This window comes from Parasteatoda tepidariorum, chromosome 8 (genome assembly GCF_043381705.1).
Source record: "Parasteatoda tepidariorum isolate YZ-2023 chromosome 8, CAS_Ptep_4.0, whole genome shotgun sequence".
NCBI classification, from domain to species: Eukaryota; Metazoa; Arthropoda; class Arachnida; order Araneae; family Theridiidae; genus Parasteatoda; species Parasteatoda tepidariorum.
In genome coordinates this window covers 30,302,192-30,324,979 of record NC_092211.1, presented here as the reverse complement: position 1 = coordinate 30,324,979, position 22,788 = coordinate 30,302,192, and the positions used below count along the sequence as shown (strand labels likewise).

The 22,788-nt window shown below is 29.6% G+C and overlaps 1 protein-coding gene and 1 long non-coding RNA gene across 3 annotated transcripts in view; one reads left to right on the top strand and one right to left on the bottom strand.

The window, feature by feature from the left end:
• LOC139426348 (uncharacterized) overlaps positions 1–22,788 on the top strand; it is a 186,892-nt gene that overhangs the window by 26,551 nt on the left and 137,553 nt on the right. The window contains exon 2 of the long non-coding RNA XR_011637600.1: positions 2,155–2,306. This is a non-coding gene — a long non-coding RNA (uncharacterized lncRNA). The remainder of the gene's footprint in view (positions 1–2,154; positions 2,307–22,788) is intronic.
• Positions 18,998–22,788, bottom strand: part of LOC107442768 (LIM homeobox transcription factor 1-beta) — a 116,077-nt gene continuing 112,286 nt past the window's right edge. Inside the window, exons 8-9 of one of the 2 annotated variants that reach the window (XM_043039028.2) lie at positions 21,750–21,830; positions 18,998–19,422 (exon numbers count right to left, since the gene is read on the bottom strand). In XM_043039028.2, coding sequence (XP_042894962.2) covers positions 19,184–19,422; positions 21,750–21,830 — 320 coding nt within the window. In that variant the 3' untranslated portion in view covers positions 18,998–19,183. The remainder of the gene's footprint in view (positions 19,423–21,749; positions 21,831–22,788) is intronic. The other variant, XM_043039029.2, reaches the window with a different exon arrangement.

The window sequence follows — 22,788 nt, the reverse complement described above, 5'->3', positions numbered from 1 at the left end:
GCAAATTGGTAATTGGGAAAATCATCGTACCGTATAATTAGTGAATGTGTTAATAAGTGAATGAGAAAATCAGCGAATTTGCGAATAAATGAATCAGTGAATCAAATAATGAATAATTCGAGGAATCGTGGAGTCAGTTTATAAATGAATAAAACTTCATAGGCCTACAATTTGGGTTAAGGCTTCATAAATTTTGGGAAGGGATTTCATGCACGCATTCAAATGCTTCAATACAAACAGACAAATTTTTATCAATTAGAAAAAAAATCAAAATTAGGAACAATTAATAATTCAGTAAAACTATCTGCTAGTTATATTTGAAGCATGTGGTGCCATAAATTGACTCAGGTTTACCTATTTTTTCTATTCCCTTTTTAGCCTTACACGTGTTACCCAACTTACGAGTTTGCCAAACTTTATTTACTAAACCCGAAGACACTTCTCCTACAAGCGCAACAATGAAGCCCATGAATCACTTCTATCCCAAGAATAGTTCCGATAACTTTTCGAATTTTGGAACAATTCTTCCATCCCTCCCTCATCCCACACCAGCATCGGTATTTCAAACAGTTTCTCAAACATTGCTTTTCGAGGGGAGTATCTTGGCTGACATCATCATGACGATGATGATTCTCAAGAAGACCAGGCAGTGAGTCAATGGCCCACTGTCTACTTCCATTACTTTGCCATTAAGGCCAGCTGACGGCAAAGCGACGGCTGTTGGGTATTCTCTTTCCTACAAAACTCACTCCACCGCTGTTGCAAAAGGGAGGGTTGTTCAAGCTTTGTTCACTGTATTTCCTACCACCCATGCCTACCTTCTCTCATTTATGGTTATTTGTTTCAATTTTTTTTTTGCACCTTATCATGTGACCGTGGGATGTCGATCAAAAAGTCTGAAAGATTGGAGAAAAAAAACGATACTAAATTTTTTATTTGATGTGAAGTTATCTAACATGTTTTTTGGAGTATGTTAAAGATAGAAATTTAACTGTACCCACCATACTAGACACATCTTAGCTTTTTTGTGTGGATATCAATATTTTTAATGTGCCATGGTTTATTGTATGTCAATTCCAAAAAACACACCAAGAGTATTTTGATAAGTTAGTCATTTGCGAGTTTTTTGGAACATGAGCCAGAACCTGTATCGCACTTACAAGTAGGTATATTGTTGTTGTTTCGAATGCTTTTTCGAATACCAGCGGGGATCGAACTCCCGACCCCTTGGCCATAGGTCCATCGCCCTAGCAACCAGGCTATCCCCGCCATTTTCGTTTATAAAGTAAATTGGTGGTTCAAGCAGATTTTCTACCATGTTGATGCTTCTATTTAAGTTGAAAAATCTTTACAGTAGTTTTTTTTTGATAAAAGGGTGTTTTTCTCGAATAAATTGTTCTTTCCCTTAATTTAATTTTGATCCCCAAGAAAAAGTGGGGGCTATCCTCAGTAGGGCTGTATATCCAAAAAAGGCAGTTTCAGTCTCTGGCTGAATTGAATGCTACTGTAACTGAAAACTGGCATAATATTGATCCTACTACTCTCCGGTTATTGGTAAACGTAAAGCAACATCGCATACTTCAATTATAATGAAACGGGTATTTCCGGGTATAATCAGATGTGACTTTTTTTTCGATGGGACACTTTCCCCCCTTTTTTTACTTACTCAACTTTTTCCTATCCAGAGTGTGAGTTAGTTCCTTTAAATAAGCTTTTGGGTTGGTTGCCAGCAGGGATTGAACTCATGACCTCTCAGACGTGGGCCAAACGCCCTACCAACCAGGCTATCCCGGCCTCTCAACTAGATAATAAATATTGAGTCTGTTATGTGCTGAAAGCTAAGAGTTATAAAAATAGTGTTGCCTTTAGGTTTTAAAATTGTTGAACTTGTTCAAAATATGTTTAACAGTAAGCAATTTCTGAAAATTGCAGCAGTCAGGCGCAGGTTCGTTTAGTAAAAGATACTTGTGAGTTATGTGGGTGTGACCAATACGCATGTTTATTAAAATAATTTCACTCTTACAACTGATACATTGGTTTTCTATAAGTGTCTATATTAGGTTTAATACTGGGTTGTTGCTTGTATTGTTTTCTCAGTTATTTTACCGGTTTGAATATAGTTCTCAATCAATAATATTTTTAATATCCGAATAGGTCAAAGGATTGTACCGAAAGCTTTCTGAGGAGGTTTAGTACATAGAGTGACGGCCAGAACAGAGCCACATATCAACAAGTTCACAAAGCGGTTATTTAGTTTTCTCTTCTAATGTAGAAGACCTTGCCTTGTAATGAAGAAGACCTTACCAGTAAGTTTTTTTTAAATCTAGTTTTAAAAAAATAATCACCGGAGTTTTTATTTATGTAAGAGCACAATAAATTTCCTTAGAGCTTTATCTTGTAAAATGTTTGTTCATTAAAAAACTACACGATTTTTTTTTCGTTTGCATAAATGTTATAATACCTGGTCAGGTAATAAATCCAAATTTTACCGATTACTTAGAGTTAACACATAAATTTTTTAACGGGTGCCCAGAATTAGCCGGGAAAAAAATTCAATTTTCAGGGGAACCTGGTCAGGGCAGATTTTAAATTAATGTACTATTATCTTAGGGACAAACTTAATTACGTCAGTATCAGTTTTCGTTCTATAATACGTTTTAGAGTACCAAATTGTTTTTTTTTTTCTTCTTCAAATTCTACAGTGCCGAATGTATTTCAACGAGTATTAGCCGAATGTATTTAAATATTTTTCAACGAGCCGAATGTATTTAAATATTTTTCAACGAGTAAACAAATTCTTGTTATTACGAACTTTTTTTTTTTATCTAGTTTCTTCAAACAGCACGGAATTCAAGTATTTATCAATTTTTCCATCAAATATTAAAATGATTTCTTTTTTTAAAGTTTTTGCAAAATTTTTATTAGGGGGTGAGGAAATTTCAAAACCTATCTGTCCTTCAAAATCCAATCATCAACCAAACTCTGACACATTTTGGAGTCCCCCTTTCTCTCCACCAAAAACCAAAATCCCTAAACAAGCAGAGAATGGATTGCATGCCTCAGTCGAAATCTACATACGCATACTCGAGCACGTGACTCCAGTTTTAATTTATTTCCCGAATATCTCTCTCAGTAGTTCTGTTTCAGTGGGGCGCACCCACGTCAATGAAACCCCCCTAGGGCGCCACCGAGCGTTGTATTTGTTGGCAGTGACCTTTTCGGAATCCCTACCGACCCCCCGGGGTTTCCATTTCCCCTTCCGGGTGTTTACAGGGGGAAGGTTAATGCCTGAGATTTGGCTTATATTGCTTCCTATCTAATACCGAAGGGGTTTAGAGGTCAATATGAAGCCTTATTTACCATCTTAGCCCTGGTCCTGGTACTATACCATAGTACCAGCTGAGAATTATAAATGATGATCGTTAGGGAAAGGATGGTTATTGAAATGTTAGCTATTGATTTTTGAAATTGAGAGGACATTTTGGATGATATCTTTCGGTCAAAATAATATTCATTAATGGATAAAGTTGAGTATGAGATATGGAAAAGGTTGAAACACAAAACATATGAACTTTCAATAATTATTCTTATTTTTGAATTTGTCTTGTTTTGAAGACAATTTTTTTTTTCTTTTTATAAAAAGAAATTTATGGATTTTTCTTAAAACACGATGAAGGCAGTTTTATAACAGATGTTTAAATCCACCACTGCAAAACAATGTTACTTAATATGACGCACATTTAACAAATATAAAGTCATAATAGAAATTGATAGCGTAGTTACTTTTGGTACATACATACCAAATCTTAAGTGATAATAGAAATTCATAATGAGCTTATGTTACTTTTGATACATATTTACCAAATTTAAGGGAAAAATAAAAATAAAGAGCATATTTATGTTACTTTTGATACATATTTAAAAAGTCTAATGTGATAATTGAAATTAATAGCATACTTATGTTACTTTGGATACATATTTACCAAATCTAAGGTGATAGTAGAAATTGACGGCGTAGTTATGTTACTTTTTATATTGTTACTTATGATATTCACCAAATTTAAGGTGATAGTATAATTGTGCAGTTCTGCTGTATTAGTTTTGTCTCATATTTAACAAATCTGAGCTGATATTAAAAATATATAAGCTTTGTTATGTTAATGTTGATACATGTTTAACAAATATAAGGCGATAGTAGAAATGTACAGCGCAGTGATGTTACTTTTGATACTTATTTTTCAAATATAAGATAATATTATAACTTTATAGCATATTTGTGTTGCTTTTGGTATACGTGTATCAAATATTAGGTGAGAGTAGAAAATTTAATAAGGTAATATTAAAAATTTATAGCATATTTGTGTTGCTTTTGGTGTACGTGCATCAAATATAAGGTAAGAGTAGAAATTTGTTACGTTGTTGTGTTATTTTTTACTCATACTTAACAAATATAAGTTGATAGTTGAAACACACAGCGTTATCATACTAATTTTGATATATACTTAAAAATAAGGTGACAGTTGAAATATACAACGTAGTTATGTTACTTTTGAAGCATAATTTGCAAAGGTTAGGTTATATTTAAAATTTATTGCTTATTTGCATTGCTTTTGGTACATGTGTAACAAATATAATTTAAAAGTACAAATTTAAAGAGTATTTTTTAAAATTATCTTGTTTACTCTTTATCGAAAATTTAAAATTGAGTGTGATTTTTAAAAAACCCAAGCCCTATGCTGTTTTCAAGTTCTCGCGTGCAACATAGTAAGACATTGTACAATATCCTACTACATCGAATTGCATTAAAGTTTTTCCTGGACAAATTTATCCCAGAACTCTGTAAGCTGTAAGCTGACACATTCAATCACGTAATCTATTTTAAATTACAAAGTTCATTGAAACGTCATTAGGCAAGTTCACGTGACAAATTGTCAAACTGTTATTGCTCGTCATTCGTAACAATTTAACTTTAAGAGGTTAAAAGGAAAATCAATAAAATCATGTTACTTAACTAAGGTCTTGTTCAAGCGATTGCCAAGTTGCATTTATATTATTGCATCGTTTTGGAATAATTTGTTTGTATTTAATTGACTATCATATGTTGCCCTGTGCTATTACATTTCCAATGCTGTTTGAGAATTTTTGGATTGCATTGTTCTTACATCGAAAATTAATAAACTCCTAGAGATTTACATCTTTAACTAAGTTTCGGATAAAATAAAAAAATTTAATATCTAATTTTGAAAAAGTTAAATAATTCTAGATCTTTCCAATGCTAAGATGACAGGTCTAACAGTTTAATTGAAAGGATAATTTGTGATAACATTTAAAATAAAATAAGCAACATTTCAACAGAGAGAGGCCTGCGTCAAGGGGATTCCCTCGCCTGTTAATCTAGCTCTGGAGAAATGTATCAGAGATAGTGGATTAGACTGAAAAGGCACCCTTTGGAAAAGATCAGTTCAATTACTGGCATATGCCGATGACATCGATGTCATAGGAAGATCAGAGAGAGCTGTGAGAGAGGCCTTTCTGACTCCTGGAAACTTCTGCCACAAATATGGGCCTTACCATCAATGAAAATAAAACTAAATTTATGGAATCTCCAGCCACAACTGTAAATCACGATCCTTTATTCATAAATGGTTACACCTTTGAGGAGGTTAAAGGATTCAAATACCTTGGAACAATGATCAATGACCAAAGCAGCATAAAAACAGAAGTAGACAACATTATTAAAATGGCAAAAAACAGTGTTTCTTTGGACTAAGAAAGCAATCAAGATCAAGGCTAATCAGTCGAAACACTGAAATTAAAATTTATAAGGCTCTTATTCTACCTGTATTGATGCAAGTGAAACATGGACACTAAACGCAGACACTTAGCGTACTCTTGGTGTTTTTGAAAGGAAAATCCTGAGAAATATTTTTGGCCCAGTACAGGAAAGAGGCTGTTGGCGAATCAGATACAACTTTGAATTATATAGACTCTATGGACAGCCACAGATAGTGCAGGTCATCCGAAGCAATAGATCAAGATGGCTTGGCCATATCTGAAGAGGTCCAGAAAATAATGCAGTCCGAATCGCCACCTTTAAAAATTCTTCGGGATCTCGAGCTGGAGGAAGACCTCCAACTAGATGGCTGGATGACACTGCTAAGGATCTAAAAGTATTAAAGATAAACTACTGGAGAATAGTCGCCATGGACAGGAGGCGTTGGAGGCTAAGTGTGGTTGAGGCAGCCAAGGCATGTAAGGGGCTGTCGTGCTGAAGAAGAAGATCTAATTGTATTTTTCATAAAGCAAATGTGAAATTTTTAATATATATATATATATTAAAATTTCTTATTTTCTGAGTAAAGTTTCACATCACCGAAATTCCTGTTAAAATTACGAATTATCATGATCATCATGTTAAATGTTTTTTCCCTTGTTTTTTTTTCCATCTTTCATTCACGTAATTCTTGGCAATCTATATATTATTATATTATATTAGAGTTATGCCTCCATCATACACTATTAATTCATTTTTTGTGTAAAATTAAAAAAAGATGAATTTCAAACATTTTTATTGATTTAAATCTTGTTTCTGTCTATATGAATGAAATTCATATTATATTAATCAATAACGCCACGCCTTAAAGTGCAATTTTTTATATCAGTTACTTTTATATAAAAAAAAGAAAAACTAAATGGAATTTTATTTATAGTGACTCTTTATCATGTAAAACCCCCTTTAGTACTTAATATTGTAAATAAAAAAAACATGACATTTATTTCCAAATTTTACAACCCAGAATTAAATGCATGCAATAATAATAATAATAACTTTTTTTAGTTTGATCACATGCATTAAACTCCTTTTTTCACCCTTTGAATTTAAATTGTTATAGTGCTTAATGTGAAATTTCAGCCCATAAATTACTATTGCACAAAGCATTTTACATGCCAATGTCATAAATTGCATATTATCACCTAACATTACGTACTCAATATTCTTTTTAAACATATGCTAAGTCTGCAAAGTAAATCCGATCCCACGCTTCTGGAATTGTTTATCCCAGCCGAACATATAATAGGTACCTATTAAAAAACCGCTTCTCTATTAACGCTTTCCACCGTACTACCTCGAAAAGTTAAATGAGTCGAAAGAGTTGAAAGAAAATCGACCTGTGGGTGGACGGTCGACTGATTTTCTGAAATTTTAACGAGACCATGAGTAGGGAAAGGGGTTAGACCGTGATATTTTGTGAACGCAGTAAATCATTCCTTCCTACTAGGGGCTATATTCCACACCGTAGTTTTAAAAGTCGTCTTTTTACCACCCCGTTCCTTACTCTAGTATAGTGAGCATCAAAAGCGAAATTCGGCATGTCGCCTCATTTGCATAAAGACGCCTCGTTGCTTTTTGGGGGGCGCGTCGCCAAAGTGAGAGGGTAGAAATTTGTTCTTTTTTTCTTTATAATGACTGTAATAAGAAAAAATAAATTTTATTATCTCAATTCGGCATTCACTGAAAATTGTCATGATGTCGTAAATAACACCAGACCAAAAGATAATTAAATTATTGGTATTGATGAGAACCGTTTTTTAATTTATTCGAAATATCGAGTTTTTTTTTTTTAATAATGAATGTGCGTGCGACAGATGTAAAATCATTAGGGATCAGCTAAATTTGCAAACTTTAGTAGCAAAAATTTTTTTACCATATATATATATATATATATATATCTATATATTTATTNNNAGTACTGCACGATAACTACCAGGACACGAACTACGCATACGAGGCTACGGAGGAGCAGAAGCGATATGCCCAGATGAGCTCTGGAATATGCACAAGAAATCCTTGGAAGATCCGGATGCCTTCTGGAGCGAGGCCTCGGAAACTTTATATAGGAAAATTTCGGTTCCGAACTAAAATGTCTGCGGGTCCAATTTCGATGACAATAAGGGAAGGATTTTTGTCGAATGGATGAAGGGAGCGATGACCAATATCTGCTACAATGCACTGCACAGTTGACCAGCATCCAAGGTTTCGTGGCCAAAATTAGTATTTTGAAAAATTTGTTTCAAAATTTGGGGGTTCTTATGTGCAGGTAAATTAAATGCATAGTTAAAATTTTGAAATACACTAAAAATACCCAGGAAAAAAAATGGCGGCTGAAATATGACGAGCAAAAATAAAAAAAATAATATAGTACGTTTAAATAATTAAATATAGCAATGAAAATATAATAATTTTCGTAATTTTATATTAAAAATGAAAAGCAAATTATATTTCCGAAGTAATATTACAAAATAACGCGAAAATATGAAAAAAAAACATAAATTTTGTTTTTTGGTCTATTTAGTCCACCTTTGTAATACGGCCAAAATGGGGTAGGTTTTTTCGAAAGAAGAAACATCAAAGAAGACAGCAACAAAAAGCTTAGCTAATTACCTCGTGGAACTTTTTGGAACTAAGTATCGAAAATCATTCAAACATTGTAAAATGTCAAATGATAAGATATAAACTATAAGTTTGTCAAGAGTATTAACTAATCTAACAAATTGAAAAATTGTACTATAATTTCAGACTAATTACTCGGATAAAAATGGAAGGTAAGGTGAAATTTCCATATATATTTTATTTACTTATTTATTTTATTTACTTATTTATTTTATTTACTTATTTATTTCATTTACTTATTTATTTTATTTACTTATTTATTTTATTTACTTACTTATTTTATTTATTTATTGTTTTTTTTTCCTGCTGTGTATTCCGATGCGGTTTTATACCATTAGATTTACCGTAATATGAGTTAGTTCAACTCATCAAAATTAAGATTAACTATAAAATAATATCATTTTAAATGCGATATTTAGAATTCACAACAATTTTTCCATGGCTTAATGGATAACTTTAAATTTATTTCACGAATTCTTGCTGAGTTTCCATTGTTGAAATTTGTAGAAACAAGCTTTCAGAGCTTAAATATCTTTATAAGAAACGTGTCGTTTCACATATCTTTTAAAATACAAATTCGGTGAAGTCATCACCATACATGGTGAAATTATGAACATTGGTTTTGCTTGCAGATTACAACTTTGATGAACTAACATGGAAAGCCAAAAATAAATAGTTTATATAAACATACGATGAAACTAATTTTTGATTATTTAGAGCTTCAGGCTACCAAATCACTCATATATTAAAATATTTATCAAATCCTAAGGAAAACTCTTTCTTTGGCATGTAGCGCTCGAACCGATGGTCGGAGAGGGTTTTAAACTAAAAAGTTAGATCCGATGTGTCTTCGAACGTATTATTTCATACTAAACACTTTATTTCTCACCGAATTTGGTGCGAATCAAGTCAAAAAATCGGATTTCTATAAGGTACAGTGCGTAAAGTAAAAAAGGTATCACCCTGAATAGCTTTCGTTCTAATGATCGGTTTTCACGTATTAAGTTCAATCTTAATGATTCCTGAGGGTGACTTTAAATATGCTAATTAATTAGTGCTAACTATTAAGTTACAAAATTAGACACAAAAACATACTTTCTCTAAATAAACATATATTTTTTTTTACATACAAAAAATACACCTTTTCTGAACAAATATATCTTTTTTTTTTACATATTTGGATGTATGACCCTCAAAATAATGGGGGGGGGGGTAGCCTCAATTTAGAAATTGTGATCTTAATAGTTTAGTCAGTTGAAAGTTTGTTCCCCTTAATGTTAATTTCACTTCTTGCGTTTTTGGTCATATCTTTAAAACTAGCAGCGTAATTTAAAAGAAATTGCGCCTACTTATGAACTCGTTTACAAAAAGATAATTTCATGCAAAAAATAATTTTCAATAACTTTTATTTCATTTTTTATTCTAATACTGAATGAAAAAATTATGAATTATGAGCCATAATTTTTTTTTACCTTATTAATCTATAAATTTTTCTATAGTGAAATCTAAAATTTCAATTCTTTTTATTAAGTAGGAGCTAAGAAAAATTAAAATAGATTATTTTTAAGAAAAAAATAATTTGTTGAAAAGGGAAAAAAATATTTAAATGGAGCGATTAGTGCCTAAATTTGGTAAACTTATTTACGCAAGCCAACGGTAAAATTCATTCATGATTTTTCGTTGTTTTGATTCGTTATCGTTTTCTTTTATTATGTATAAAATACGATAATTCTTTTTAAATCGTTTGCAAATTTATGCTTAATTTAGTAACGAGATTTGAATAAAATATTATATTTAACGAATGTCAAGCCTTATAAAAACAATTTTTCGATTGAATGTGATATGCATTTCAGCTTTTTTTAATTTTACTTTTAATTTATTCTTCCCACAATTGATTCAATTTGAGTAATGTGCATAAGTAGGCATTTATTAGGAATAATATATTTATCAATTATTCAATAGATATTTTTATAACTAAACAATAAAAATATAAACGAAGATACTAGTTATGTAAGAGGTATGTTTATATCGTCTTGAAATAAATTCTTTGTGATATCAATGATGATTATTTGTAATACTTTTGATGCTTTAAAAGTTACTACAATGAGTATAAAGATGTAGAACATAAAGAGCTGTCGAATACGTAGCCTAAATTTTCAAGTGTCTTGAAATATCTTATCTATATCGTTTTTCTATTAAAGTTTATCGTTTAGCTATTGAAGTATCTCATATATATCATCCTAAAATCCTAATTTTAAAATTAAGTTTTTATTTATCTGGCCATGTGTGATTCACAGAACTATTCAACCAATTATTTAATTATATTTTTTTCTCTCTCCGTATGTTACTACGTAGATTTTTTTCCCGAGAATATAATTTTAATTATTTTGCAATAGTTCTTAAAGTTTTTCATTAAAGTAACACTTGTTTTAAATAATTGTCAATTTTTTTTCGAGCTTTAGAATTATATCCAGTTAGCTGATAAGAATAACATTTACTTTATTAAAATCACTCCACGCAAAATGGTCTGACATATCGTATTAAATAAGTGCACCCTTTTTCTCGAAGAATGAACAAACAAATTGTTTATTTATTTACCCTATACTTTCTTATTTATTTGATTTGTGAAAAGTAAATACATATTAGTGCAACTCAAAAAAACTGTTTTCTCTCTGCTTTTTCAAATGAACAAAATCGAACCACAATTTGATTTTGACGTTTAAACTTACATATCACACAGTTGACTTTAAAAAGAAAACTGCTTTTTCAAAAAGAGATGTTGAAAAATTTAAGTATGTTGAAATTATTTTTCAACCTTAGCGCAATTCCCGTGTTATTATTATTGTATAATATGTTATCAGGAAAATGACTAATTTTGTTGAGCAACAAATACTGAAAAACGAAAATTGTAAAAAGGTTCCAAAGCCTTGCTACTTTTAGAATCATCATCTGATTTGAAATATGTAATAAAAAATACTCAATTTTTGAACCTATTTTGATTAAAAAAACAAGCAGTGAGAGGATTAACATAGTTTTACAGAAACTATGAATATAAATTTTTCATATTTCGTCATGAGAGGACAGGTAAATTTTTATTGAGACGGTTCCTCCAAGGTCTTATTAGACCTTAGACCTTATTAGACCTTAAGAAGGTCTAGGAATCATCTCAATAATTTCAGAATTTAAATCTGTTCAAACGAAACGTGTTATTGCGTAAAAGATAAAGAGCGAAACAATTTAACTATTGTAATTTATTTAAGCTTATTCCGTTAATTTGTTGATATCGGTATCAGGGATAAGTATATACCCGGGAGGATAAGGATATACATTTGGGTTTTGATCATTATTTTGATAAGAATTTTATGCTCGTAAAAGTAAATATTGTATTTTAGTATTTTAGCAAGGTTCATGTGGTCCTTTAAAAAGTAAGAGAACCGTAACATCAAAATTGTAATTATGAAGTTATCTTTCTTTAAAATCATCAATTTTGAAACCAGATATTTGGAAAATTTTATCTTCATAGCCATCCTTTCAGTATCTTTACGAACTCCGTTTAAAGGGAAAGTTTCGTATCATATGTATGTAATGACGATAATAAAATAAGTCTGTAAGTTAAGGAAAAAATACAAAGAAATCATTGTAGAGGTATTTGGTCATAAATGCAACTGAACGTAATTGAGGAACTTGTTGAGCGATATTTTATGAAGAACTTGCAAAAATAAGTTTCAGAATGTATCGAAACATTAGGATGCTATTTGCAAATCATCTTTATCCAAAGAAAATCATGTAATATAAATATTTTGCTCAAAGAAGCGATTTTTTAAACAATGAATCTTACAAAATATTATTACAACATATTATTCTTAAATATAGGATATTTCAATATTTTTAAAACTGCACCTAATATTAATTTTTTCGGTTGTGAAAAAAGAAATATCATTAATTATATAAAACCTTGTGAATGGGCATTAGAATTACCATACTCTATATGCTTTTTTCGGAACTTTTTTTTTTGTTTCCTTAAATTTTTTGCCTAGAAAACTCGATCAAAGCTTTAAAAATGATTATTGGTGATGAAATGAAATGAAATTTTGTATGTAGTATATATAAGTTATGTAAATTCTCGTGTAAATGAAATAAAAGCAACGTAAAATACACAAATAATAACAGATAAAAAGTTTATGTGTTCAAATTCTGAAAGCCTGGAAAATCATAAATAATTTATAAATTGATTCAAATTTTCTTTTCAAAGGAGATAAAAAAAATCCTTGCTTTTCGATCGGAAATCAGCTCAAAAAATGCCCATTGCCTAGAAACTTCGAGATACTTTTCTCTTAACTGTTCATAAATAAGGAGCAATCACTCTAGGAGCAATCACAGAGCATAAATTTTTTAAATTTTTTATTGTCTGAACTTGGTTGTATAGCAACAGAGTAAAATTGCTCTCCTGAATAAGTCTATGGCTATTATCTTAAATTGCTCATTTGCATTAATTTTCGGGACTATCACCAAATATATATAAGCTTCATAGTCCCCCAATTTACAATATAACCATTTCGAAATTTTGTCTACCCCCTCCCGATTTTGACGGTCAGGAATCCAAATATGTGAAGAAAAAAATTTATTTAGAGAAAGTATGTTTTTGTGTCTAATTTCGTAACTTAATAGTTAGCACTAATTAGCATATTTGAAGTCATCCCCAGGAACCATTAAGATTGACACTTTGTACATGAAAATCCGATCATTAAAACGAAAGTTATTCAGGATGATATTTTTTATTTTATTTTGCGCACTTTACGAAGATGATAGATTTAATGGATAGATTTATGGATAGATTATGATGGATAGATTTAATGGATAGATTATGATGGATAGATTTAAAATAGCGGATTTATAATAGGGTAAAACTTACGAAGTAATTCTCATAAAAACATAAGTATTTGTTTTATTTTATTTTGTTTTGTGTTTTGCTTTTTTTACAATTCTTATTTATTATATTTTATATTATAGTTTATATTGTCTTTTATACAATATTATATTTCAGTATTTTTCATACAATATTATATTTCATATTATATTTTTTAGTATATTATATTTTTTATTACAATATATCTTTATTTATTTATTTATTATTTTATTTTTTATTTTATTTATTTATTTTTGAAACTACTAAAACGTTTCTAACACCTTACTTCAAAATTCTGCCCAAAATGAGTTGAATTCTGTTTCCTTCTAGGCTACCTAATCGAATCCCTGTTTGGAACGATAAAACAGCAAAACTCTTAATGCTGAACCGGCTGTTGCCCCCTTTCCGCCCACTTGAAACTGCCCTCTTTATTCCCATTTAAAAACGCTTAAATGACATAGTTCAAAATCAATAGACTCTCTCCTTCCCTTTTTTTGAACAGCTTGGACTCTTTTCAAAGACTCAACTACATACTCAAACAAATCTGGATGCATATGCTGTATTTTTAGGGATTCGTGAAGAAAAATGTATGAAAAGTTTCAAGACTTTAAACCGTATTTTCTGTAATTCATATTTTAAATTACTTTTTAGGTTATCATAGATGTGTATTAATTATTTTTTGTGAATTTTATGCATACTTTTAACAAATGTAGATGCATATGCTGCATTTTAAGGATTCGTAAAGTTTCAAGACGTATTTTCGTGACGTAGAATGAAAAGTTTCAAGACGTATTTTCTGTAATTCATGTTTTAAATTACTTTATAGGTTACCATAGGTGTGTATTAATTATTTTTGCGAAATTTCATACATACTTTTAACAAATATAGATGCATATGCTACATTTTAAGGATTCGTAAAGTTTCAAGACGTATTTTCGAGACATAGAATGAAAGGTTTCAAGACGTATTTTCTGTAATTCATGCTTTAAATTACTTTTTAGGTGATCATAGATGTGTATTAATTATTTTTTGTGAAATTTCATACATACTTTTAACAAATGTAGATGCATATGCTGCATTTTAGGAATTCGTAAAGTTTCAAGACGTATTTTCGTGACGTAGAATGAAAAGTTTCAAGGCGTATTTTCTGTAATTCATGTTTTAAATTACTTTTTTGGTGGCCATAGGTGTGTTTTAATTATTTTTTGGGATATTTCATGCATACTCTTATAAAATCTAGACGCATATGCTGAATTTTAAGGATTCGTAAAGAAAGATGGATGAAAAGTTTCGAAACGTATTTTCTGTAATTCATGTTTTAAATTACTTTTTAGGCTGTCATAGGTGTGTTTTAATTATTTTTTGTGACATTTTATACATACTCTTATAAAATTTAGACGTATATGTTGTATTTTAAGGATTTGCAAAGAAAGATGGATGAGAAGTTTCGAAACGTATTTTCTGTAATTCGTGTTTTAAGTTACCTTTTAGGTTACCATAGGTGTGTTTTAATTATTTTTTGGTGAAATTTCAGCTTTAAACCATTTTCTTTTTCAATCTATAATTTTATTTAAAGCAATTTAAAAGCTCACGTTTTGGTATGAAAAGTATTATGTTAGGATTATTGATATATGATATTAAAAGTATTATCGTTTTTGTTTCACAAAATCAATTTTTTTTTCATTCACGGTTTCTAATTGCGTTCTTAAATTATTTTAGTTTAAATAGACTTTTAAAAGAAGTTAATAGAAGTTATGAGATTAAAAAAAAATCAAAATAATTAAAAATCATATCGTTAATCAAAATAGTTTTTCCATAACATTGAAATTGAATATTTTTGAGGTTTTCAAAGATCTGGTATGTATCGATGTGTATTAAGCTCTAGCTTCAATTTCTTTCTTGTTTGTAAACTTTTAATAAATCGTTGAGTTTAAATTTTTAAAATAAAAAAAGTGCATAACAATGCAAGTAATATTGTGCAGTGCTGAAAAAGGGAACACCCTAATTGAGTTTTGGTTCAATTATCGTATTATCAAGTACTCTATGTAAATGGTTTGAGAGCTTAACTTTAAATATGCTAATTACTTAGTGCAGACGATATTCTAAGTTATAAAATCTGACTCAAAAACGAATTTTCGTTGAATACTTTTTTCCCCCGAATGGATTTGGATTCTTACCCCACAAATAATTTTAAAGTTATTATAAAAATTAATCTGTATTTATTAATAATTATTTTATCAACCGACCACAGCACTGACGTAAATTATCCTCAGTGATAGACGGATCATGGGTTAGAGTTCCATTGTCGAATTTTTAAAGTAAAGAATAGAATTCGCTAGAACTCTACTGGAATAGAAGATTAATAGAACTCTCAATTCTTTACTTGGGGGGTTTGGTGAATAAAAAAATGGGTTATTAGGGGGTTTGTTACCCTCTTGCTGCGTGATTTCATACGTGAAATAAGGTAGTTTATCATTTCCTGTGACTATTTCATACCTTTCGACTCCAACGAATGTTAAGCATGATCATGCATGTCTATTACAATTGTTAAATGGTTATTCGTTTTGTATTATATCAATGTATGAGCATATCAAATTTCATTAAAATTGGTCCAGTAGCTCTAGAGATAATAGACCAAGTTTGAAAAATTCTCTTAACTTCTTACAACAGTATAGATAAAAGGTCCCTTATAACAAATAACCTTTGAATTTGAAGTATGAATGTGCGATTATGTGTCTAAGAACTGAAACAACCAATATAAAGAAAGCAATATTTTAAACTTTAATTCTAAATATCCACAAGTGTTTTACACATTAGGATGATTTTCTTTTTACAAAGGAGAGGCATAATTTACAATTCATTTTGTGCATAACACATTTCCATGTCAAGTCCGTGATGCCGCAAAATGTTTTTTTTGTTCTTGTATCACAGCGAACGATCAGTCTGCTGAGTTCTGATTATCAGTTTTTTTTCTTTTTAGGGAAAATTTCATGTTGATCGTATTTTCTAAGATGTTTGTATCATATCAGTCAATCTAAATAAGTAATAAGTGCAGAACATTTACACTCATACAGATTTATCCTTAGTTCACAATATGTCTTCGTGTTCGCTTTTTCATAACTTTAATTTTATTTTAAAGAAACGTACATTTTTGCTGTATAAAGTTAAAGTTTAAATAATGTAGTTGTTTGTTTTAGATTTTGCATAGATGAGTTCAATTTATTTATGACATGTTGAACAGCAGCTAGTTATCGATTGTGAAAAGTTTTAAACTAATTTTTCAATGAACTAATTTTGAGTTAATTTTTCAGTTTAAAGAAACTTAAATGTTTGCTGTTTAAAGTTAGAATTTAAATAATTTAATTGCTTGCTTTAGATTTTGCATAAATGAGCTCAATTTATTTATGATATGTTGAAGAATATACAACAGCTAGTTATAGATAATGAAAATTTTTAAACTAATTATTCAATGAACTAATTTTGAGTTAATTTTTCAGTTTAAAGAAACTTAAATGTTTGCTGTATAAAGTTGGAATTTAAATAATTTTGTCCTTTGCTGTAGATTTTGCATAGATAGGTTCAATTTATTTATGATACGTTGAAGAAATAAAAAGTTATCCATAATGAAAATTTTTGAACTAATTTTTTAGTTATTTAACTTCATAAGGAAAGAAGGAAGGATAACTAAATATGTTTGAATATTCCCAATCTTACTNTAAGTAATTTAATTGCTTGCTTTAGATTTTGCATAAATGAGCTCAATTTATTTATGATATGTTGAAGAATATACAACAGCTAGTTATCGATTATGAAAATTTTTGAACTAATTTTTCAATGAACTAATTTTGAGTTAATTTTTCAGTTTAAAGAAACTTAAATGTTTGCTGTATAAAGTTAGAATTTAAGTAATTTAATTGCTTGCTTTAGATTTTGCATAAATGAGCTCAATTTATTTATGATATGTTGAAGAATATACAACAGCTAGTTATCGATTATGAAAATTTTTGAACTAATTTTTCAATGAACTAATTTTGAGTAAATTTTTCAGTTTAAAGAAACTTAAATGTTTGCTGTATAAAGTTGGAATTTAAATAATTTTGTCCTTTGCTGTAGATTTTGCATAGATAGGTTCAGTTTATTTATGATACGTTGAAGAAATAGAAAGTTATCCATAATGAAAATTTTTGAACTAATTTTTCAGTTATTTAACTTCATAAGGAAAGAAGGAAGGATAACTAAATATGTTTGAATATTCCCAATCTTACTTTTAAAGTTCAAATTAAAACATTTGAAATTTACAAAAAAGAATTTTTTCAAAAAAATATTTCCAAAAGTTTCAAGTATTTAATTTTTATTATAACTGGCAAAACTGTAAAAAATATTCCTGAATTTCAATTTATTAGATTCAGAATTTAATAAATTTGATCGAAAGTTAATAATCTATGAAAAGCAGTGGGATGTTCTATTCTAGCATAGGCAAGAAATGGAAAATTTTAGCGTACCTTTTTTTAGAAAATATTGAATTGATATTTTAAAGCATTTTTTTTCTATTGCCTTTTCTGTTAATATTGTTGCAAATAAAAATTGATAGCAAAAATAAAATTAGAAAAGATCAAAATTTTGATAAATTGTGCACTATTAAAGTATTATTGTGCACTATTATTGTGGGATAAAAACTGTAATAAAAAGCAATAAAAACAAGTGAAACGGTCATAGTTTTTATCCTTTAAGCTAACAACCACCTTAGAGTTTTAAAAAGTAACGATAATGCACATTGTTTTGTTTTGCAAGAAACGAAATTCTTGCTTTACTTCTTGTCTCAAAGTTTCTCTCAAATTCTTCTGCTTTGAAAGGTGTTTAAAGTGAGCGAAAATTAAACAAATATTTAATAAATATCTTCTAAATAAAGGTACAAAAAAGTTTGCTATTTTAACATAAACTGTCGTAGAACATCCAATTCCCCTTAATGCATTTTAACCTATAACGCAGATTGGACGCCGGTGTCCCTTTCATATATTTTTTTCTAATGCTCTAATTTCAAGAAAAAATATATTTTGGTACTTTTAATTATAATAAATAATCCAATAGTTACTAAAAGACCTGTTAAATTATCGGAATTATATTTGTATTAAAAAATAAACTATAAAAAAAGTAGTTTGATCTTTTTTTTCATTCATATTCGAAAATTTATGAATACTTGATTTTGTAAACTACAGAAATTTCAATGATAAATAACTGCTTCACTTATATCTTAATGAATGCAAATTTGAAAAAAAAAATTATTGCTTGGAAGTCAGCCGCGTTTGGAAGATTTTACCTCTAACTCGGAAAAAGGCAACGATGTTTCATGCTCTATTTCGTAACCATAAGTTATTAAAATAATAAATACAACATTTTTCACTTATTTTAACCTAAATCAATACAAAATAGCTAAAAGAAGCATGAAATATTTGTTTAATAAGAATTCTGCATCAAAGGGTTAGGAAAGATATTTTTCAATTTCTTCCCGTATCTGTGAGAAAACTTTTGCTCAGTTTTCTGGTGAATTAAAGCATTTGTATTTAAACTATAAATGCATTTTTTCATCAACTAAATCTCTCTTATGTTGGTTTTTGTAAATTGATTATTTTTTTAAAATATTTCTTGTAGGAATTATTTTTCAGTGGGTTTTTATGCCCCTTATCCATATCAACACTTTTCTCTTTCATTCTATAAGAACTTCTTGCACCAGTCTTCAAGCAATACTGTATCTTTCAGCATAGGCCGCTTGCTACTGTACATATTTTTGTCGCGCTATGTACAAATCCTTTTGCAAAGTGAGATTGCTAGTTCGTGGCACCCAGACACTCACATTCACTTGAACTAAAATAGGACGTTTGCATAGAATATAGTTTGTCTATGGGGTTGACGGAAGAAGGGAATATGTGTCCCCCGTCGCCCATGGTGGCCGTCTGGCCTTGGCTGATTAAAACATCCTCAAGGCCACCAAGGCTACCTTCACTGTCCATGCTTATATCACTTTTCATGTACTGTGTGTCCGGATGAGATGAAGAATAGTACTGACCTGGAATAGAAGAACAAAATATTTTAAACTCTTACCATTTAAAACGTTCTTAATCTAGAATAACAATTCGTGAATAAGTTCTGAATAAAGCTATAAAATAGTTATTGGATGCAAAAAGCAAAGCTACATTAAATTTTTTCCGTATGACCATTGTTAAAAACTTGTACTTATGCCAAATGACTAGAAGGTATTGAATGTTCTGAATAAAGTTCTTCATGGATTGTATGTGTTACCAGAAACGCATGAAGTCTGATGTTGTCGGTAATGCCAAGAGTGAATGGCTAAAATCGGCAGTCAAAGTTCAAAATGATTACTAGTCCACAAGTTGCTTTAAGCATCCTATAGAAAAATTAAAAACCTAAAAGTATTCTATTTATTACATGAAATCTGGCAATCTAGTCATTGAGTGCAATGCTAAGAATATATAGTCAAATGGCAAAAGTTGGTCGGCAAAATATGAAATGATTGATAGTCCACACTTTGCTTCTAGCATTCTATGGAATGATTAATTAAAAACCTACAAGCTGAAGCTAATCAAAACATGAAATGATTGCTAGTCCATACATTGCTTGTAGAAGTTCATTAATAATTCTATAAAATGATTAATTAAAAACCTACAAGTATTCTATTCAATGAATAAGCAAATTTGTAATAATTCACATCTTCTAAAAGTTTTCCTAAAGCGCATTGGTTATGCTTTAATGACTAAACAGTATATAGGAATTTTTATTTTTCATATTTTGACTAAAAGACCTAGCATTCTGTACAATGAATGCAACGAATAGATATTCTATAATTCTAGATATTCTAGATAGTGGCTTGAAGCCTATCCAGCTTAAGTTCGTTGGATACTAGCTTGTCAAGAAAATAAAGACGACTTGCGCACAATGATAACCGTATTGCCACAGTTATGCAATTGGCCCGAAATTGTGAAGCCTTGACAGTCATGACCTCACTAGTCCACAATGGACCGTTTCAGGAATGCTGTGCTTCTATATTTTTACACACTTTCTTTTCTTCTGTACATTTTGAAGAGTGGTGTTTGTTTAGATTATTGGTGTTCGTATTAGTGGGTTTGAATTGCATGTTTAAAGTTTGTGAATTTATATCGGCATTACTTTATTTACAAATTCGGTACAATCAAGAAAATTATTCAATGTACAGGTACTAAGAAATCACATGTTTCAATATCAAAAGGAACAACATGCTTTTGACTTACTTTATACATTTATGCAACGCAACGCAGGCGAATTTCATGCGAACAAATGGGCTAAAAGCAGAAAGCGCATAAACGTTGATGTAAGTAGATAGCATAGGGGAATAAAGCAAAGCAGTCAGTTTGTGGGAAAAAAAGATTTCAGATTTAAAAATTGTAGTAAATGATGATTTGAATTTACATAGAGGGATAAACCGAAATCAGACTGAACTTAACCACTTCTCGTTTTTTGGCTGTTAAACTTAACTCTAAAACTTCATAATTTAAATCTTATTACAGAAAAGATTTGTTGATAAAGTTCACAGTTCTGTAAGTTAAAAAATAACATCTTTATAATGTAACTTTGTAAATCTAGAGAAAAAACTATAAACATATCTTTACTTTTAAATATTTCCGTCCTTCATCATTAGTGTTTAATAACAATCTTAAAAAGATATTTAACAGAAGTATTTTAGTTTAACGTAAATCATTTATCATTCTAATTCATTTAAATAGTTTTTTCACGATCACGAATTAAAGTTAAAATTTAGGCTTCATTAACTTCATCGTAAAAGCAAGTAAAAGGGTATGTTTTTCAAAAAAATTTTCGATTTGATCATTTTAAAAAAAATTAAAAATTTTAATAAATATTATGTAGATAGCTCTACATATTTATATACTCATTCTATTTCATTTTTTAATATAAATATTATTAAAAAAGTAATTAAAGGGCTTTGCTGTATTGCAGTATTCAACACTTTTGATGTTTTTTGAAGTGAAAATTGATTTTGGTTAATTAAAAGTATAACTCAAATCAGAAAATATGAACTGTTAGGAAAATATGTACTGCTCAGATCAGACAGTTTTATTAGAGTTTAAACCAAGCACTTTTAAGGCAGAATAATAATAAACATTTATTCTTTTTTTCTTTTTTTTTAAACTTCAGCTTATTACCTATTATTGATTCCATTTTTTTTTTGTCTTATTATTGTTTCTAGTTTTTTATGTGTCTTAAAATGCTATTTAATGTATAATTGAGAAATTAAGAGTGTTTTTTATGCAAATGTTGCGGGGACATCAATAGAAGCAAATGAACGAAATCAGAAGGGTTGAGAAATACTATCTCACTCACCTTCTGTTGTGTAGGGTAGTGCACCTAAAGGGAACTGTGAGGGGTCGGAGTCTCCCACCGAAAGGTGAGCGTATGGTGGGGCTGCAAAAAGTAAAAAAAAAATATTTATTTTCCCCTTTTAAAAATTAATTTTAATTACAGACAATAAAATCTCTTAAGTTATCAATCGTATTTCATCAGGATACCCAGCTTTCATAAAATAAGTCTTCCAAAACGCTTTCTACCATGAAAAGAAGATGACACCAGATGGCGCTGCTAAAGCTAAACATTGAGAAGTTCCATCAAATAAACATAAGCTCTTGTTAAATATTGGGAAGTTTTTATTACAAAATTTATCATTTCATTCTGATTTTTTCTAATGGAATATAAACTCACCATTTTATACTATTCGGGTTATCAGGAATACCACAGGAAAATTAAAACTTGTTAATATGGAACTACCAAGCTATTTCAAACGCTGAAATTAATCTCATTTGACCGTTTGGTTTCGCTGCGATACGCAACTTAAAACAAAATAAAATCTCGCTAAATAGCATCGTGACGATTTTTTTAAAATTTTTCATCTGTCATTTGGTTTCCCTGTCCTATAGAATTCTGGCGAACACTTTACTACCATAACAAACGCAAATAGCTGTAATATGATCTAGAAATATTTGTCAAAATGTCTAAATAAACAAGTTTTATTAATGTACCATGGACATTGTTTAAAAGGAATTTGAAGGATATAACTATTTTAAGAAATTGAAATCTGATCATTAGTTGAAAAATTACAAAAAGAAAAAGAAAAAATCAACAACGCAAAGAGTTAACTTTAAATAAATTGGAATCTTTTTACGGAGTTACTTATTTACAGACAGCCTGTTAGAAAGAGTGTTAAAATCGCTTGTGGTATTGACTTGTCAAATTGAATCATTAAAAGTAGTAGTTCAGTGTTAGTTACCCCTTCAGAAATGGTAAAATGAGAAAGTACTTCTCCACGTCTGCACACTCCGAGAATATACGAGTCCGTTTGATCTTGTGACAGAAAGCCTCATATTAT